Consider the following 18,427-nt stretch of genomic DNA (forward strand, 5'->3'; position numbering starts at 1 on the left):
TGTTCTCAGGAATCGTTGCTTGTTAGTTGGCTGACTGGCTCAAGTAAAGGTGGATGGGTTATTACAAGGCTTTAGGAACATGTCCTAGGAAGGAAGCACAGATGGCCCTCCTGAGAACTACAGGTAGGCCCTCAGAAGAGGTTCTAGGTCCAGGCAGCTAGTCCCATGGTTTTTCATTACTCAGACCACAAGGCTTCTTGAGCACACTTCGTTGCTCCATTGCTTTCTTTCTCTACTCATCAGCAGGCCTGTGGCTAAAAATGGACACCCCCAGTCTTGAGTCTGCATTATCATCACTAAGTGCTGGACTTCTGACAACTGTCTCTAGCTTAGATTCTTGATGGAGACTATCTGATTGGCTGCTCTCCAGTCAAGCATTAGGGCCCTTTGGGTCAGGTGATCACTCAGGGTCAATCAGCTGTAGCTACTTGGAGGAAACACAGTTGCCAAGGGGTTGTGTGAGTGTGTGAGAAAGAGAGAGACCCAGAGACAGCCAGGGGAGCCCAAGTGAGAACCTCAAGTGGCCAAGCACAGTAAAACGTGCCTTTTAATCATTTCCAGCATGAGTCCTTAAAATGCTGGCTTTTGTGCCACTCCCCTGTAATCCCCAATGAGCCTGGTTGTCACTCTGTTGCTTTTATTTAGGCAACATAAGTTGGGGGCGGGGGAGGGGTGGGGAGGCGGTTCTCACAGGAGCCCATGGCCGTACCTTCCCATTCATGTTTCCACCTACATTTGGGATCCTCCTTTGTACAAGCCATTGAGCTGCTAGAAACACAGATGTCTCTAGGTGTTGGCCTGTGCTCATGAACTTCAAACTTCTCACTCTTGGATGGGGGTGAAGAGGAGGTTGACGGTCATGGATAAGTGCAGGAACAGCTGGATGTGTCCAGCTGGTGGGGCCCGAACACATTTTGGTTCCCTCTATTTCTTCCTGAGCAGGCTCACTCTCTTTCATGGGCACAAGACACGGGCCTAATAACTACAGTTAGAAATGCAGGGGAGGAGCGAGCTTCTCACCCAGCAGCCGGGCCAAATCAGCGGGAGACAGAGTAGCAGGTGGGTTCAGTTCAGCAATCACTGAACCCTGGGTTGGAGCGAGGAACTCTGCTGAGTGCGGAGCCGGGGCAAGTACGGCCTTCAGGCTCCAGGGCTCCCAGGCTGAGAGGGTCACACACACCGAAACAGGTAAGGCCGCACGTCCTGCAAGGGGCAGATCTGGGGCATCCTCCCTGTTCCGGGCAGCAGCGGGGCGCGGGCCCCGAGCGCGCAGCTCCTTTCAGGGCGGAGGGCGGCGCGAGGGAGGGAGAGAGGGAAGGGAAAGGCGAGCGTGAGCTGCCTCAAATGCTTGGAATAATTCCGCTTCCGTTTGGAAAGCCGCAGCCTCAGTCCCGCCGCGCCCGCCGCGTCCGCCCGGCGCCCGCTCCGCGTCCCGACCGGCCCGCGGCTGCCCGCTTCGTCGCCATGGCCACCTCCCCGCAGAAGTCGCCGTCTGTCCCCAAGTCCCCCACTCCGAAGTCGCCCCCGTCCCGGAAGAAAGATGACTCCTTCTTGGGGAAACTCGGAGGAACTCTGGCCCGGAGGAAGAAAGCCAAGGAGGGTGAGTGCGGCCCGGGCCGGCGAGCTGCCGGGCGGGGGGCCGAGGGGCCGGGGCTTCTCGGGCAAGGCGGGAGCGCGCCGCGGGTGCCCGGCGCCGGGGAGGGGGGCGCGCGGCGGTGCGGGCGCGCGCTGCCCGGGAATGTCTCACGGGGCTGGGCCTCGCCGCAGCCCTGCTCTGGGTTGCCCGGCTGCCCTCCTGGGTCCCGCGGCGATCGGGTGTGGCGACTCGGGCCTGGAATCAGGCGACGCGCGCGCTGGGCCGGGGGCCGGGGAGGCGGCCGGGCCTGCCAGCCCGGAGGCGGCGTCCTCCCCTGGGCCTCAAGTCCCCGCCTTCTCCGCGCCGAAGGCTGGCAGTTTCCAAGTTTCTTCTGAAACTTTTCTGGGCGCCGTCATTCTCACTCTTTGCCTTCATTGGTCTTTGAAATCAGATCATTTCCTAGACCTCCTGAAGTGTACGGTAGCAGCCTTGGCCTCTGGATCTCTCGTCCGTCCCCAGGGCCCAGCAGGGCTCTATTAATGTGTAGATCAACACCAAATGTTTGTCGAACGAATGAGTGGATAGGTGGCTGTCCTAGAGGTCCCGCCTTGTGATAAATGATAAACTCGCACGCAAGGAGAAAACCTCGATTAGACACACACACTTGTAGCATCCTGGGCTCTGATCTGACCCTTCTGTGAACTCAAGAGTTAAGGGCTCTCGCAAAAACCATTTCCTTTTTCTCACCAGGGTGAATTGAGGTGATCTTATTTTTTTCCAGGACAGTTTACATGTAAAATATTTTGTCCCATGGGCAGATTTTGCGTCCTTTTTTTTTTTCTTAATTGAAGTATAGTTGATTTACAATATTGTGTTTGTTTCAGGTGTACTGCATAGCGATTCAGTATTTTTTGCAGATTATTACAAGATAATGGGTATAATTCCCTGGGCTATACAGTATATCCTTGTTGCTTATCTACTTTATATATAATAGTTTGTATCTGTAATCTCACACCCCTAACTTGTCCCTCCCCGCTTCTCTCTTTCCTTTGATAACCACAAGTTTGTTTTCTATATCTGTGAGTCTGTTTCTGTTTTGCATATACATTCATTTGTATTATTTTTTAGATTCCACATATAAGTGATATCATATAGTATTTGCCTTTGTCTGGCTTAATTCACTAAGCCTAATATTCTCTAGGCCCATCCATGTTGCTGCAAATGGCAGTGTTTCATTCTTTTTTATGGCTGAGTAACATTCCACTGTGTATATATACACCACATCTTCTTCTATTTTTTTTTAAACATCTTTATTGGAGTACAGTTGCTTTACCATGTTGTGTTAGTTTCTGCTGTATAACAAAGTGAATCAGCTGTATGTATACATATATCCCCATATCTCCTCCCTCTTGCGTCTCCTTCCCACCCTCCCTATCCCGCCCCTCTAGGTGGTCACAAAGCACTGAGCTCATCTCCCTGTGCTATGTGGCTGCTTCCCACTAGCTATCTGTTTTACATTTGGTAGTGTATATATGTCCATGCCTCTCTCTTGCTTCGTCCCAGCTTACCCTTCCCCCTCCCCGTGTCCTCAAGTGCATTCTCTACATCTGCATCTTTATCCCTGTCCTGGCCCTAGGTTCATCAGAACCATTTTATTTTTTTTTTTAGATTCCATATATATGTGTTAGCATACAGTATTTGTTTTTCTCTTATACCACATCTTATTAATCCTGTCATCTATTGATAGGCACTTGGGTTGCTTCCACATCTTGGCTATCGTAAATAGTGCTGCTATGAACATTGGGGTACATGTATCTTTTTGAATTAGAGTTTTCATCTTTCCAGATATATACCCAGGAGTGGAATTGCTGGGTCATATGGTAGTTCTATTTTTAGTTTTTTAAGGAACCTCCATACTGTTTTCCAAAGTGGCTGCACCAATTTACATTCCTACCAACAGTAGACAAGGGTTCCCTTTTCTTCACATCCTCTCCACCATTTATTTGTAGCATCCTGACTTTTATTTTGAATAATGAGGTGACAGTCAGAAAAAGGGCTAGTGACTGCTGTGTAGGTAGAAGATGCTTAGTTTAAAAAAATTTTTATTTTCATAGACTTCAGTGGTTTGTGAATAAACATTTTTAAGTTTGTGATGATGATATGTTAAATAAGTTTCATGTTCCTGAGTTATCTTAAAGCATGAAAAAGAACTCAGTGTTGAGAATTATCAAACTTGATACAAAGAACTAGACTTCTATTCTCTATATTGAATTGAGAAGCAGCAAAACATATCCCCAGAAATGTCCCTGCCCTCCCCCGAGTGTGCTTATTTCGGAAAACCATTGTGTGGGTAGTGTGTAGTTGGTAACAAATTGTGAAACCCTGGATTGGAGAGTCTTTTCCTAGGTATCCCTGTAACTTTTTCCTACAGTGTTCCCGATATGGGCTCTCCAGCTTGAGTCTGGGCAACTAAGAATTATTGAAGCTCATGACCTACCAGAAGTGCTCACCCCACTTTGCCAACTCTTTAGAAAGGTTTACTTTATATTGAGCTCAAAGGTGGTCTCTCTGTATGTACTACTATTCTGTTCATGCAGCCAGGAGAACGAGTGGGATGGTGGCTCTTCACTTTCTCCAAGTGGACCAGCCTGTTTTGTGGAGTCCCTTGATCAGTCCAAACATCCTCTGTTCCTGTAGCTGGTCCTCACAGATGAGCTTCATGGCCCCCTGGTATCCTATCTTTTCAGTGTCAGTCAGGATCCCTGCAAGAAACAGAAGGGCACATTAGTTGGGATTTTAAAAATAATGTGGTGAAGGGACTGTTTACAGAGGTGTGGGCAGGGTGAAGAGAACCCAGAAGGATGCTGAGACACCTAGGAGCTACCACCAAGGGGAAGCCATTACCAGCCCTAGGCCTGAAGGGCAAGGGGAGCAAACCTCAACCCACTGAGAGCTGGAGCTATGGAAGGGGCGCTGCCTGATAGGAACTGTAGCTGTAGAGGGACACAGCCACTGTCGGAAGTGTGGAGATGGAGCAGGGAGACAGTGGCGCAAGAGATACTTGCATGTTCTCTCTCTTCTTGCCCTTGAACCTCTTGCTGGTTCTTCCCATTGGCCAGACCCCGTGGGAAGTCACCAGGGCAAGGGAATCTGGGTGATGCAATATGTCGGGGTCAGCTCCCTTAGGGCGCAGAGCAGTGCAGAGAGTAGATCATAGTGGGAGTGTTGAGAAACGGAGAATAACTTAGCAGACTCTCAAAGTGAGCTGCCCAGAAGTCAACATAGTATGGTGGTAGTCCGGTCCATTAGGACAGGGCTGTCACCTCCTTTGTTCTAGCATAGATACCACATTCTATTAACGTAGCTGAGGCTGCTTTTCTTTATTCTTCCAGCAACATCACAGCTATCTCTGAGCTTGTTACCAGGTTACTCAAAGACATTTTATTTTTTTTTTATTTTTTTTATTTTATTTTTTTAAATTAATTAATTAATTTATTTTTGGCTGTGTTGGGTCTTTGAATCTGTGTGAGGGCTTTCTCAAGTTGCAGCAAGCGGGGGCCACTCTTCATCGTGATGCGCGGGCCTCTCACTATCGCAGCCTCTCTTGTTGCGGAGCACAGGCTCCAGACGCACAGGCTCAGTAGTTGTGGCTCACGGGCCCAGTTGCTCCGCGGCATGTGGGATCTTCCCAGACCAGGGCTCGAACCCGTGTCCCCTGCATTAGCAGGCAGATTCTCAACCACTGCGCCACCAGGGAAGCTCCCTCAAAGACATTTTAATGTTTGTTGCTCCTAAATCATTCCCTTCCCTATCTTGGATTGGCTCAGTTGGGTTTTTTTTTTGTTGTTGTTTGTTTGTTTGTTTGTTTTGCGGTACACGGGCCTCTCACTGTTGTGGCCTCTCCCGTTGTGGAGCACAGGCTCCGGACGCACAGGCTCAGCGTCCATGGCTCACGGGCCTAGCCGCTCCGCATCATGTGGGATCTTCCCGGACTGGGGCACGAACCCATGTCCCCTGCATCGTCAGGCGGACTCTCAACCACTGCGCCACCAGGGAAGCCCTCAGCTGGGTTTTTGAAACCAAGTGCAAGATCTTATTTTTATCCTTGTTATAGTACTTAACTGTTAAGTCCTGATTCTGTTATTCAGTCTATTAGCTAATCCAGGGGATGTAAGGGGGTGAATGGAAGAGCGTGTGCTTCTTCTAAAGGGATGCCGTCACCCAGCTATAGCCGCTTGCTGCTACACGGGGTGGTCCTGCAAAGTCAGAGAAGGCAGTGGGGTTGGTCTGAAATGACCTGCTCTTGGCGAGCACGTGCTGGATCTCAGTGATCGGTGCTTTCCCTGTCAAGGGCCCACTAACCATCAGTAACAGTAAGGCTAGGTCTTGCTCTGGATCCTGCATAAACTCACAGCTCTGTGCTTTGCAGAGACTGCCTTCTTCCATGTTCCCCCTAGTGTTCTGGAACCTCCCATTCTTCATGATTCCTCAAGATCATGGATGTCTATCCACAAATTACCCCAGTGCTTTGGCATAGAATTTTCCTGGGCCCAAGGATTCCCATTCATTCACTTGAAACCTGTTGTGTCTCACAGTCAGATACATGTAAGAATATTTAGGTCAATAATTTCATATTAAAAGTATGTTTTCCTAAGAATACCTACTAACATATATCATAGAATGACTGGAAGTCTCATAAGAATATAGTAAAACTAATGATCACTCCTGTGTTTCATAAGAAAAAATAGCATGAGGGAGGCAAGAGAGAATAGAGGCTAAAAGCATGGTCTTTGGGACCAGACATATTTGGGCTTGATTTCTAGTCTGGCTCTTTATTTATTGTTATGACTTAGGACAAGTTCCTCAATGCTTCAAAACCTCTGTTTTTTCATCCATAAAATGGGAATAAAAATTCCTTCCTTACATGGAGGTTGTGAGGCTTAAATGAGACAAAGCATGGCACAAATAATGGAAGCTATTAAAATTGACAGCTCAGTTTTTTTGTTGTTGTTGTTTTGTTTTTTTTGTGGTACGCGGGCCTCTCACTGTTGTGGCCTCTCCTGTTGCAGAGCACAGGCTCCGGATGCGCAGGCTCAGCAGCAATGGCTCATGGGCCCAGCTGCTCCGCGGCATGTGGGATCTTCCCGGACCGGGGCACGAACCCATGTCCCCTGCATCGGCAGGCGGACTCTCAACCACTGCACCACCAGGGAAGCCCAGACAGCTCAGTTTTAAGTAGTCTTTAAAATTTGAAATAATCTTTTCATCATGGACTGCAAGAAGATTCCACAGGTTCTGCAAAAAGCTTCACATGACAGTATGAAGCCTGTGTAGCACTATTTTGGTCCTTTAGAAATTAGGGATCTTTCTTTGCAAGTCAGATCATCCTGTTTCCCAAGATGTCACATTTCAGCATTTAAAAATATCTGGTCCCATTCTCATGAGTTGTAGCTAGGTAGCTTTTGTTTTCCCTCTGTGGATCTTCTCGTTTTGGGTTTCCAGTCCCCATTTATGCTGTGTAGTTCTTAGACTAGCCTTTCAGAGTCTACTTGCCAAAGGGCCACTTTTCACCTGCCTTCCTCCAAATCTGTCCTCATGACTTGCTCTTTCCAGGAATGCCATCTTGGATTGTATCTCCCAGCTGAAGGTGCCCTAAATTAGGCCTGCAGCAATGGTTATTCCTATATTTTAACCACTTATTTATTATCTCTCAGAGTTTTTACATTTTGTCTGGTGCCCAAAGTGTACCATTTTGGTTCTCATTGGCTGTCCCGTGTAACTGGGGGAAATCCCCAAATTCTGCAATAGACTTATGGTTTCTAGAGTGAGCAGAAGCCTCAGCATTGCTGAGCAAGCCTTCTCTCCTAATCAGCTTGCATCTTCATTTTCCAAAGTGCCATGTTGAAACCCTTGTCACTCAAGCTCTTCCCCAGACCTTGAGATAGAAAATTAAGTGCCAGGTATGAACTTGTTCAAATTTTCTTCACCCCCCCACCCGCCAGTCCCAACTGTGTCTACACCTGTCCTTTCCTGTTCCCTCCCTCTCTTAGTCCCCTCCGAGGAGGTCCTTTCTTCCCTTGCTTGTGAGGCCCTTCACTTCCACTTCTTCCCAGACTTGGCATAGCCATATCCTTTTTCTCATATCCCCAGTCTTTTTCATGCTGCTCTAGCACCTTAACATCTGCAAATATGCTTGAGTCTTTGCCGTTTGTAGACACTCCCGATGCTGGTTTCCTCTTAGTTGCTCACCAGAGGCCTTGGAAAATTTGTCTGCACTGGCTTCCCCTTTCTGAGCTCCTAGTCACTTGCTGATCCGCTATTCCCATTCTTTCACCAATTATTTATTGAGTTGCCTGCCATGTGCCAGTCACTGTGTTAGGTGCTGGGATATGGCAGGGAAAAAACAGACAAACATCCCTGCCTTCATGAGCTTGCCTTCTAGTAAAAAAGACAGATCACAAATGTACGTATTGTATTAGAGTAGTGATAAGTGCTCTAGAGCGAAATAAAGCAGGGAAAGGGGAAATGGAGTGTAGTGGAGTGCGGGAGGAGGGATGGTTGACAGTTTTAAATAGGGTGGCTAGGGGAGACCTCACCGAGAAGGATTTACTTGGGTAAGGTCCTGAGGAAGTGAGAGAGCACAGTATGTGTATCCTGGAGAAGAACACTGCAGGCAGAGGGAATGGCAGATTCAAAGACCCTGAGGCAGGAGTGGACCTAGTGTCTTGAGGACAACTGTGGAAGGTGGTGAGATCTCAGGGGTAATTACAGTGAGGGGACAGCTGTGTCATGTTCTGGAGGCCATCGTAAGCCTGGGGCCTTTACTCAGGGTGATGTGGGAAGTTTTGTGCCAAGGAATAATATGATCACGCTTGCTCTGATGGTGGTAAGTGGCTGAGGGGGGGCAGGAGTGGAAACAGGGAGGTGAGTTAGGAGGCCACTGTAATGATCCAGGTGAGAGACAGAGGTGGTCTGGCGCTGAGCGGTAGCAGTGGAGGGGTGAGCATTCAGTTCTGGATATAGTTTGAAGATATAGTGGATAGGATCTATTGAAAGATAGGATGGAAGGTGAGAGAGTAGAATCAAGATGACTCCAGGGTTTGGGTTTGAACAAACCCAACGATGGACTTGACCTTAACAGAGTTGGAGAATACTACAGGAAGAGCTGATGTGGGGAGAAAGAGCAGGACTCTCTTTTGGACCCTGTTTAGTTAGAGTTGCCTCCTGGACTTCCCAGGGGCCATATTGAGTTCGCAGTTGGTTCTAGGAATCTAGCTCAGGGGAGGGTTCTGGGCTGGAGACACCTCTGTATGTAGGTGTACTTAAAGCCACGAGACTGAAGGAGATCATCAAGGAAGGAGTATAGGACGTAGAAGAGGTCCATGGACTTTCCAACATTTAGAAGTTGGGAGGTGAGGAGGAACCAGCGAGAGAGACTGGAAAGGAGTGACCAGTGTGACAGGAGGGGAAATGGGAGAGTGTGGACTCCTGGAAGTCGATTGAAGAATTTATTCTGTTCCCAAGATTTACACTTCACTGGCCAAATTCTCCAGAATCCAGTCTCCTTTTCAATCGTCACTCCACTTGGGCTCTTGGTGGCATTCGTATTATTCAACTTTTTCTTTTTATAAACAAACAAACAAACAAATAAATAAATAAATTTATGGCTGCGTTGGGTCTTCGTTGCTGCACACGGGCTTTCTCTAGTTGTGGCGAGCGGGGGCTACTCTTCGTTGTGGTGCATGGGCTTCTCATTGCGGTGGCTTCTCTTTGTTGCAGAGCACGGGCTCTAGGTGTGCGGGCTCAGTAGTTGTGGCTCGCGGGCTCTAGAGAGCAGGCTCAGTAGTTGTGGCAGGTGGGCTTAGTTGCTCCGTGGCATGTGGGATCTTCCCAGACCGGGGATCAAACCCATGTTCCCTGCATTGGCAGTCGATTCTTAACCACTGTGCCACTAGGGAAGTCCTTCAACTTTTTCTTTTCCTTAAAATTCTCTTCTCCTTTGATCTTATCCACACTGAATTGTTCCCTGTGTCTATTTTTTTCGGACTCCTTCTCGAGCTTCTGTTATTTGTTTACCTCTCAGCAGCATTTCCCAGGGTCCTGACTTCACCTGCTTTGCCCTCTCATTCTGTTTTCCTCTCCATGGATTATCTCACTTACTCCCATGGCTTCAAGGGCCACCTGCCCATTTGTGGTTCCCCAATCCACATCTCAAATCCAGATCTTGTATCCAGATACATCTTTCCACTGTCTCCTGGATGTGTCATGGGATCCTCAGATTCAGCATGCCTGTGATGGAATTATTATTTGTCTCACTTGCCCAAATCTGCTTCTCCTCTTCCACCATCCCACCAGCTTCCTAAGGTGGAAATGTTGCAGTTATCCTCTGTTTCAGAGGTCAGCAACTTTTTTAAAGAGGCAGATAGTAAATATTTTAGACTTTTCTGGCCCTCTGGCCTCTACACAGCTCTGCCCTTGAGGCCACAGATGATAGGTAGATGAACCAGCGTGGCTGTGTTCCAATAAAACTGTACTTATGGACACTGAAGTTTGAATTTCACATAATTTTAATGTCTCAAAATATTCTTTTTGTTCTTTTTCAGTCACTTGTAAAATATGAAAACCATTCCTAGTACTGGGGCTGTGCAAAAATGGATGGAGGCTGGATATGGCCTTGGGTAGTAGTTCGCCCACCCCTGCCCTGTTTCATCCCCACAGCCAATCATCTCTCACGAAGTCCTGCTAATTCTGCCATCTAAATATTGCTGCCTTAATTCAGGCCTCATGAGTGCTCTTTGCTTTCTTCGGGATTGCTTATTTTATTAAACTTTAGCGTCTTTATTTTCCACCTGAAGTATTGCCGTATCCACCCCACTAGTCTCCCTAGCTCTGGTCCTTTTTTGTTCAACCCACCCTTCATCCTTTTGCCGATATGTGGTTTTTTTAAGCACCGAGATAACATATCCCCAACAAACTTCTTAGCGTGGTGTTAAGCCCTTCACAGTTTTTCCGTGGTCTGCCCTTTTGGTCTAGTCTCCATTATATCCCTTTCAAGAAGCCTCCATTTTAGCTATACGAAACTGCTCTTCATTCCCCACACACATCATGTTCTTCCACGTGTTTTCACCTTTACACATGCGGTTCCATGTTTCTGGAATGACCTTCTTCCCTTCTCTGTGCAACAAAACTCCTGTTCAATCATTGAAACCCAACTCAGATATCCCGTCCTGCTTGATGCCTTCTGTAGCTCCCCTAGGAAGAGTGAGACACTTCCCTTTGTGGGAAGACGCTTCCCTTTGTGCTGCCATTTGTGGCTGTGCATGTCATGTTATGATGAGAGTTCTCCTCCTGTGCCTCTCCTGCCTGGCATCGTATTTAACACATAATGATATTGCAATTTCTATGGAATGAATTTCCCTGTATTTACCTTGGTGAAAACAGCCCACCACTAACTGGTTGTGTAATTTTTTTTTTTTTTGCGGTACGCGGGCCTCTCACTGCTGTGGCCTCTCCTGCTGCGGAGCACAGGCTCCGGACGCGCAGGCTCAGCAGCAATGGCTCATGGGCCCAGCTGCTCCGCGGCATGTGGGATCTTCCCGGACCGGGGCACGAACCCATGTCCCCTGCATCGGCAGGCGGACTCTCAACCACTGCGCCACCAGGGAAGCCCTGGTTGTGTAATCTTAGACAAGTCTCTTCCCCTTTGACCGTTTCTAACATCAGGGGATTGGGCTAAGTAACCTTTCAGGGTTCTTTCAGACTTCTGAGCTCTCATTTCACCAGGCTTCTCTCAAATTCAGTTTTATTGTCTGTGTAGGGTGGTCTGGGAGTGACATCATCACAAAGACCTCTTTCTTTCCTCCACTAATGAAGGCACCTCTGTGTCGGGAGGAGGAGATGGAAACCAGGATAAGTGGGCTGCGGCCCAAGGACACCTCCATATTAGGAATCGGTCTCCTTGTCTCATGGAATATCTCCATTTGGTTAACAAGCACAGCTCATAATTATGTTTTAGCCATTAGTACAGGAGGAGAGATGAAATCCTTATGTAAACATGTGTAAGCATCTAAAATCTCCACTTACTGCCATAGGAAAAAGAACACAGTTGGGGAAAATGCTACAACGATTTTAATAATAAAAGGCTTTAAAAATACTTTTAAAAATAAAAATAAAATACTTTTAAAAAAGATGTAAACATTCTCTTACATATTCAATATGTTTTGTAGCCTGCAGTCAGTAGGAAATCCAAATGAGGGCTTTGCCTGAGGACCAGGGTCCCCGGGACAAGATGGCCTCGTCCTTGCTTTTCCACCTTCCCTGTAGACTCCAGAGGACAGAAGTTGTGTTTGTTCTGCTCACACTGTATCCCAGGTGCCTGGCACAGCATCGGTACTTAACAGGTGCTTTGCAAAGCAGTATTTAACTGCTGGAAAGGTCAGTGGGGATAAGATGCCCAGGTTACTTCAAACTCTGCTCTAAGCTTCGATGACTCTTCTGGGGCCTTGATTCCATCCAGGCCTCGCTTGTGGCCGTGTGTGTGTGTGTGTGTGTCTGTGTCTGTGTGTGTGTGTGGCTTAGAAAACTGCCTCCCCCCTCCCCTCAGGAATCTCTTTACCCTTTGTGGGAAGACATTATCACTTAGCTCTGTTATTTGACAAACACACAAAGGCCCCGAGACCAGAGGTGTGGGTCCTAGAATCCGTGGGCGTGGATTGGGCAGCGGCAGCAGTGTGTTTAAGAGGAAGCCCACTGGCCAAGGGTGGGACAAGGCCAGCATTCTTTCTTTTCATTTGTGGAAATGGCATTGCACACGTTCATGTTAAAGTGCTTCAATGAAGAAGGACCGAGGTGGAGTAGCCTAATTGCAAGGTTTGGGGGAGACAAGAGAAACGTGCAGATGGAAACTCTACAAGAGAGATTCAGAATCCCTTTTGTTCCTCCAAGTTGGCCCTGTTCCCCCGCTCCGTTTATCCCTTCTTGCCTCTCTCAGCTTCATTTACTCACTAAGTGCAGAACTAAGGAAATCTGAAAATCGGCCAGAGCCTGGCCACGATCGTTACTTCCCAGCAAGGGAGCTCCATCACTACAACTATCCCCACTCCAGCCCACCAAGAAAAGAACCTCCCAAAGCAGAGGGTGGCTGATGCCAGGCCCCCCTGAGCTCTGCCTCGCCCCTGTTCACGGTCATTGCCTCCTTGTCAGGCCCGGGAAGAATGTCTGCGTGGGGTGGGAGCACTTAGCACTCGTTTAAAATCTGGTTCTCTTAGCATTTACTAAGTGATCATTCTGTTTGCTCTGAACATACCCACCTGCCGCAGCCTTAGAAAAACCAACTTTGTGACTAGTGTCATTGGCTTCCCTTCAAACCAGCCTTAGGGAAACGTTAGGCCATGGATGGAAGAAGCAGTGAACTTCATCAGTTTAAACAGAAATAGTCTTAACTACCACACACTCTCTTGGGGGAAGGAAGAATGAACCAAATCACTTAGCTCCTGACTTTTTAAATAAAAGTTGTTTTTTCTTCCCCATTATAAAATTAACCCATACTTATGGGATTTATGGGAAAATAGAAAGAGAAAACAATCATGCAATGTTCCAATTCCCAAAGGCAATCACTATTAGGATTTGGGGTGGGTTTTTTTCTCTTTTTTCCTTCTTTATAACTTTTCTTTTTTATAATTGTAATTATACCATGTATATTATATAGATAAAAATTCTGTATCTTTATTTTCATTTATTATAATGTAAATAGTTTTCATGTTATTATAGTTTTTAATTAAACATATTTTTTATTGGTGAATGATATTCCACTGAGTGAAAGTCCTATTGTTTACTTAACCATTTCTTTTGGTGCTTTTTAAAATTTTTCTAGAAATAATGCCTAAAGTGTTGTTGTTGTTTTTTTTAATATTCAGAGTAATTTTTTTTTGACTGGAGCTCCAAAAGTACAATTATAGGGTTAAAGGGTAACAGTTGGCTTGCTTACTATCAATATTTTATAATTGATGACCAGGAGACATGACTGCTTTTGGGTCTGGGTGGTCTTCCTGGTAGGTTGTTTGAAAGTAAAACCAACATTGTTAGGCTGAAAGTTTCTGCTCCTGGCAGGACCAGGTCACCTGTGGGGTGGGGTAGAATGGGAAATGAATGTGTCAGGAGAGCACAGATTTCCATCCTGGCCACTGATATATGCAAAGTAAGCTCTAGTACAGGCAGGTCTTTATTTCAGAACATCCTCTCATGGCCATTCTTCACCCTTCCATGGCCCGGTCTATAAAAGGACCCAAGGTGTGTCCGCCTTGGCAATAATCATCCTTGAAGTCATAGCTGCCACCCTCTGTCACTCTGAGTTCTCACCAGGCGCATGTAAGACCCAGTAGAGGTTTGTTCAAGAAGTCCCTCCTTCCCTTGATCACTTCCTCCCATCTCCTAATCTCTGAATTCTAGGACTTGCCCCACAAGTTGGTAACCAGAGACAAATGGGAAGTAATCGCAAGACGGGGGGCTGAGTGCCACAGCAGACAAATTTGGATCTCAGGGGGTGAAGGACCCCTTAGGCGATGTGGTGCTTTCAAGCTGGGTCTTGAAGCCAGAGGAGGAGCCCCACAGGCTGACAAGAGAAGGGACGGGATTTGGGAGCCTTCTGAGTTTCAGGTTGGATTTTGACAGAGTGGGCAGGGCTGATGCCTCTGGGGCTCAGTTTCCTCACCCTGCTTAGGCGGCAGTAGTCAGGGGTCCCATTTCATCTCCTGAGATGGAGCGGAGCCAGCTGGAGCACGTAATTATCACACCCAGCACCCCAGGGAGTATTTCTGGGGAATCACTTGTGGAGGCAGATCCCCTCCCTAGGAGTGATGTATTGCGGGCATTTATCTCATTGCTGAGTCATCTCCCATTTCTCTTCACTCATTCCCTTATCTCTTTTAAAATCCAGAGGCAACTCCCCTCTTCTAGGCTGTGAAAAACACAGCCTGACCCTGAGGAGCTGGGGATGATGCAGCAGATCTCCTGGGGCTGAGGATGTTGGATGGCAGACGGGCAGCCGGGCAAGGCTGCCGGCCTGTGTCTGCTCCCTCAGTGATGTAAACCCAAGGTCGCAGAGCTCCCGACTACACCACAGGGCTCAGTGGAGCCAGGCTCTGCACTTGTTTCTTTCTAGGAAATGTTCATCGGTAGAATAATCTGCCAATTGCAGGATTACATTGACTTTTCAATCCAAAACAATTCTTCCTAAAGCAGTTTTTGTCTTGGCCAGCATGGCTTTGGCTATGGGGCCTGCTGGGAGGGAAAATGCATCCTGTGGGGCAGGGAAGTGAGAGAGGAGTTCAGGAAGAGGGTCTGCAACACCAGTCACCCAGTTTCGGGGACAAGGGCACTCCTGGTCCGTGGCCATGGGCACCGAGATGGCAGGGTGCAGGGATTCCTGGCACCTTTTGGGTGTCTGAGTCCTGAATCAGGGAGGCTCATCCAACTGCAGGTGGGGTCTGAGATTCAGGGTCCTGGGGACAGAAGCTGGCAGAACCTAGCAGGCAAGTCAGGACCCTAGCTGAGGAGGAAAGGAGCAGGGGCAGGCTAAGGCTCAGTGTGGACTCAGGACTCCCTGGCCCCCACAAGTGGAGGTAAGAGGAGAGGCTGCCGAGGCTCATGGGAAGCCTGGGTCTTGCCTCGCTCAGCCTCCCCTACACTCCAGGCTTGGAAATAAACTTCCCCTCAGTGGAGATGGGTGTTTCTGGTTTATCGAAAGGCGGAGCTATCCAGGGCTCCCAGCCCTGGGGGACAGACCTGCAGATGACAGGTGGTTGATGATGACAGTTGGGAGAAACAGGGGCAGTAGGAGCCGACAGTTTTGATGCTGTCTGCCAAACACAGAAGAAGGGTAGCACAATTCCATTTTAAAGCAGCTCAGGATACAGGCAAGTCCCAAAATAGCCCCTTGCGAGGAGCAGCAACTGCCTCTTGGCTGAGGGTTGCAGGGCTCAGTAGCCCCTCCAGCACATGTCCAAGTGCCTGGAGAACAGAACGATCTCTTCACCTGCTTTTCCTCCATGCCTGTCATTACGGTAAATTACAAGGCTCCCATGATGACTAGGCAGAGGCAGGTTGATTTGTTCCTTCTGACTGTCGCTGTGCCGAACTTGGCGGGGGTGAGGGGCACCCAGATTTCACACCTGGTAATGGCCCTGCCATGGGTGGATGTTAGCACAATTGGGACCTGACACTTCAATAAATCTGAGACATTCTGCCTCAGAGATTAAAGTTCAGAATTGCTTAAATTGGTGTTGGAGCAGGTGGGAAACAGGAGTCCAGGGCCATGAATTAGATAGATAGCAATTGTCATTCAGTTTGTAAGGCTTGAATGTCACTTTTCAAATGATATGACATCAATTTAAGTAATTTGGGCTCCCAGCTACCTAGCCCTTTCATTATTTCTGGTTCTGGGACATGTGGTTCATGGTCTAGCTTATGCTCTTATGTGGACAAAAAATAGAAAACGAAAACCAAAAAACACCTTGCTTGTATCGCTAGGGTTCGACAGTTATGTTGGGTTATCAGTTTTGATGGGAGCGTGGATGACAATTTCATCTCCTACCTGGACGTGTTGGTAACTCCCCAAGCTACGCTTCCAGCCGTGACCTCTCACCTGAGCTTCAGACTCATTAGCATATGTGGGTCATGGCATTGTCACTTGTGCACAGGGACAGACCTGGATTGTAACACAGGGCACATAATTCTCAAAGGCTTCTGATGAGGTGGGAACGTGCTCTGATTTCTGATGGCAGCTGGAGTCCAGGGGAGAGGTGGTCTGATCCGTATAGAGGAGTGGGTACTTTTTAAAAAAATATTGCAGCTTTATTGAGATACAATTCAGCCGTTTGAGCAGTAAAATTCAGTGTTTTTTAATACATTCAAAGTTGTACAACCCTTGACACGACCAACTTTAGAATGTTCTCACCACCCCAAAGAGAAAGCCTGTACCCTCCCCTCCCCATTCCCTTACCTCCAAGTAACCAATCTGTCTCTCTAGATTTGCCTATTCTGGACATTTCATATAAATGGAATCCTGTGATATGTGGTCTTTTGTGCCTGAATTTTTTCACTTAGCATAGTATTTTCAAAGTCCAACCATGTTGTAGCTTGTATCAGTACTTAATTCCTTTTTATGGCTTACCAATGTTCAATATCTATTATATAGATATACCACATTTTGTTATCCTTTCCTCAGTTGATGGACATTTGAATGGTTTGTACTTTTTGGCTATTATGAATAATGTGGCTATCAATTTTCACGTACAGTTTTTGTGTGGACTTGTGTTTTCATTTCTCTCGGGTATATACCTGGGAGTGTGGCATTGCTGGCTCATAGGCCAACTCTATGCTTAACACGTTGAAGAACTGCCAGGCTGCACTATTTTACCTTCCCACCAGCAGTATATGAGGGATCCAGTGTCTCTACATCCTCACCAGCATTGGTTATTATCTGACTTTTTTTTTTTTTTTTTCTGCGATACGCGGGCCTCTCACTGTTGTGGCCTCTCCCGTTGTGGAGCACAGGCTCAACGGCCATGGCTCACGGGCCCAGCCGCTCCGTGGCATGTGGGATCTTCCCAGACCGGGGCACGAACCCGTGTTCCCCTGCATTGGCAGGCGGACTCCCAACCACTGCGCCACCAGGGAAGCCCATATCTGGCTTTTTGATTATAACCCTTCCAGTGGGTGTGAAGATTACCTCATTGTGGTTTTCATTTGCATCTCCCCAATGGCTAATGAGGTTGAGCCTCTTTCCGTGTGCTTTTTCGACCATTTGTAAGTCTTCTTGGGCACTTAGGCTTTTTAAATTCCATAGAGTTCAGTGCACATCTCCTCCATCCTGAGCATGATGAGCGCCCTGCCTGACACCCAGAAAGATGCACCCCGGGGAAGTCTCATCCTCCCATTTTTTAAATGTTGGCTAGGAGCACTGGAGACATGCTGCGTCTTGTATAGGTGCATCTTCATCTTGCAGAATGACTGTATTCCTGAAATATTTCCTGTGAGGCAAATTGTCATCATCCTGTTATACCACTGACTTGCATTATTAGAAATTATTTGGCTGCAATACAGTTTTAACCCCAAATTGTTAAAGAAAACTTATACCAAGAAAGTAGCAAAGATTTAAAACGTGTACATTTAAGTGAAATGTGGAAATTCTTGGTGATATACCATTGCTTTTCAAATAATAATAATAACACAACGGTGACAATAATTACATAAGTGCATTGTGCAGTTATGGGCCAGGCAATGCAGTAGAGGCTTTACATGTATTAACTTATTTGATCTTCCTAATAACCCCATGACATAGATATTATTAGCATCTCTGCCCCTTTACAGATGTGGAAAGTGAGGGACAGAGAGGCCAGGTAACTTGCCCAAGGTCAGGGCTGGTGTCCTGCTTAAGGTAACACTAGCTGCTGTACGGATAAGCCCCCAATTCTCAGAAACTTAACATCATAAAAGTATATTTCTTGCTTATAGCAGAACCCGATGGCATCGTTATTGATTGGATTGCCTTCCACGTGGTCATTCAGGGATCCAGGCCCCTTACCCCTTATGGTTCTGCCTTCCTTCAGGTTCTTTGAGTCCTCACCCATCAGCCAGCTAGTGAGAAAGAGAACAAGACTGCAGTGGGAAGTTTTTATGGGTCAGGTATAGACATCCATATCACTTCTGCCCACTTACCACTGGTCAGAGCTCAGTTATGGGGCCATGCCTACATGTACGAGAGACCAAGAATCATAGTTGAGTTGTCTGCCCAGAGGGAAAGGAAAGGAGCTTTGGCAAGTGCATGCATCATTTTGCTATTGCTAGCAAGTG

General features: G+C 47.3%; 1 protein-coding gene across 2 annotated transcripts in view; it reads left to right on the top strand.

Moving 5' to 3' along the window:
- Nucleotides 1-32: 32 nt before the first annotated feature.
- PARVA (parvin alpha) overlaps nt 33-18,427 on the top strand; it is a 188,507-nt gene continuing 170,112 nt past the window's right edge. Inside the window, exons 1-2 of one of the 2 annotated variants that reach the window (XM_082629279.1) lie at nt 33-1,188; nt 1,378-1,600. In XM_082629279.1, the coding sequence (XP_082485405.1) occupies nt 1,465-1,600 (136 nt within the window). In that variant the 5' untranslated portion in view covers nt 33-1,188; nt 1,378-1,464. Of the gene's footprint in view, nt 1,601-18,427 lie in introns of both variants that reach the window. The other variant, XM_082629278.1, reaches the window with a different exon arrangement.

The sequence above is a fragment of the Mesoplodon mirus genome, assembly GCF_964341445.2.
Source record: "Mesoplodon mirus genome assembly, chromosome: 7".
In the NCBI taxonomy this organism is placed as follows: domain Eukaryota; kingdom Metazoa; phylum Chordata; class Mammalia; order Artiodactyla; family Ziphiidae; genus Mesoplodon; species Mesoplodon mirus.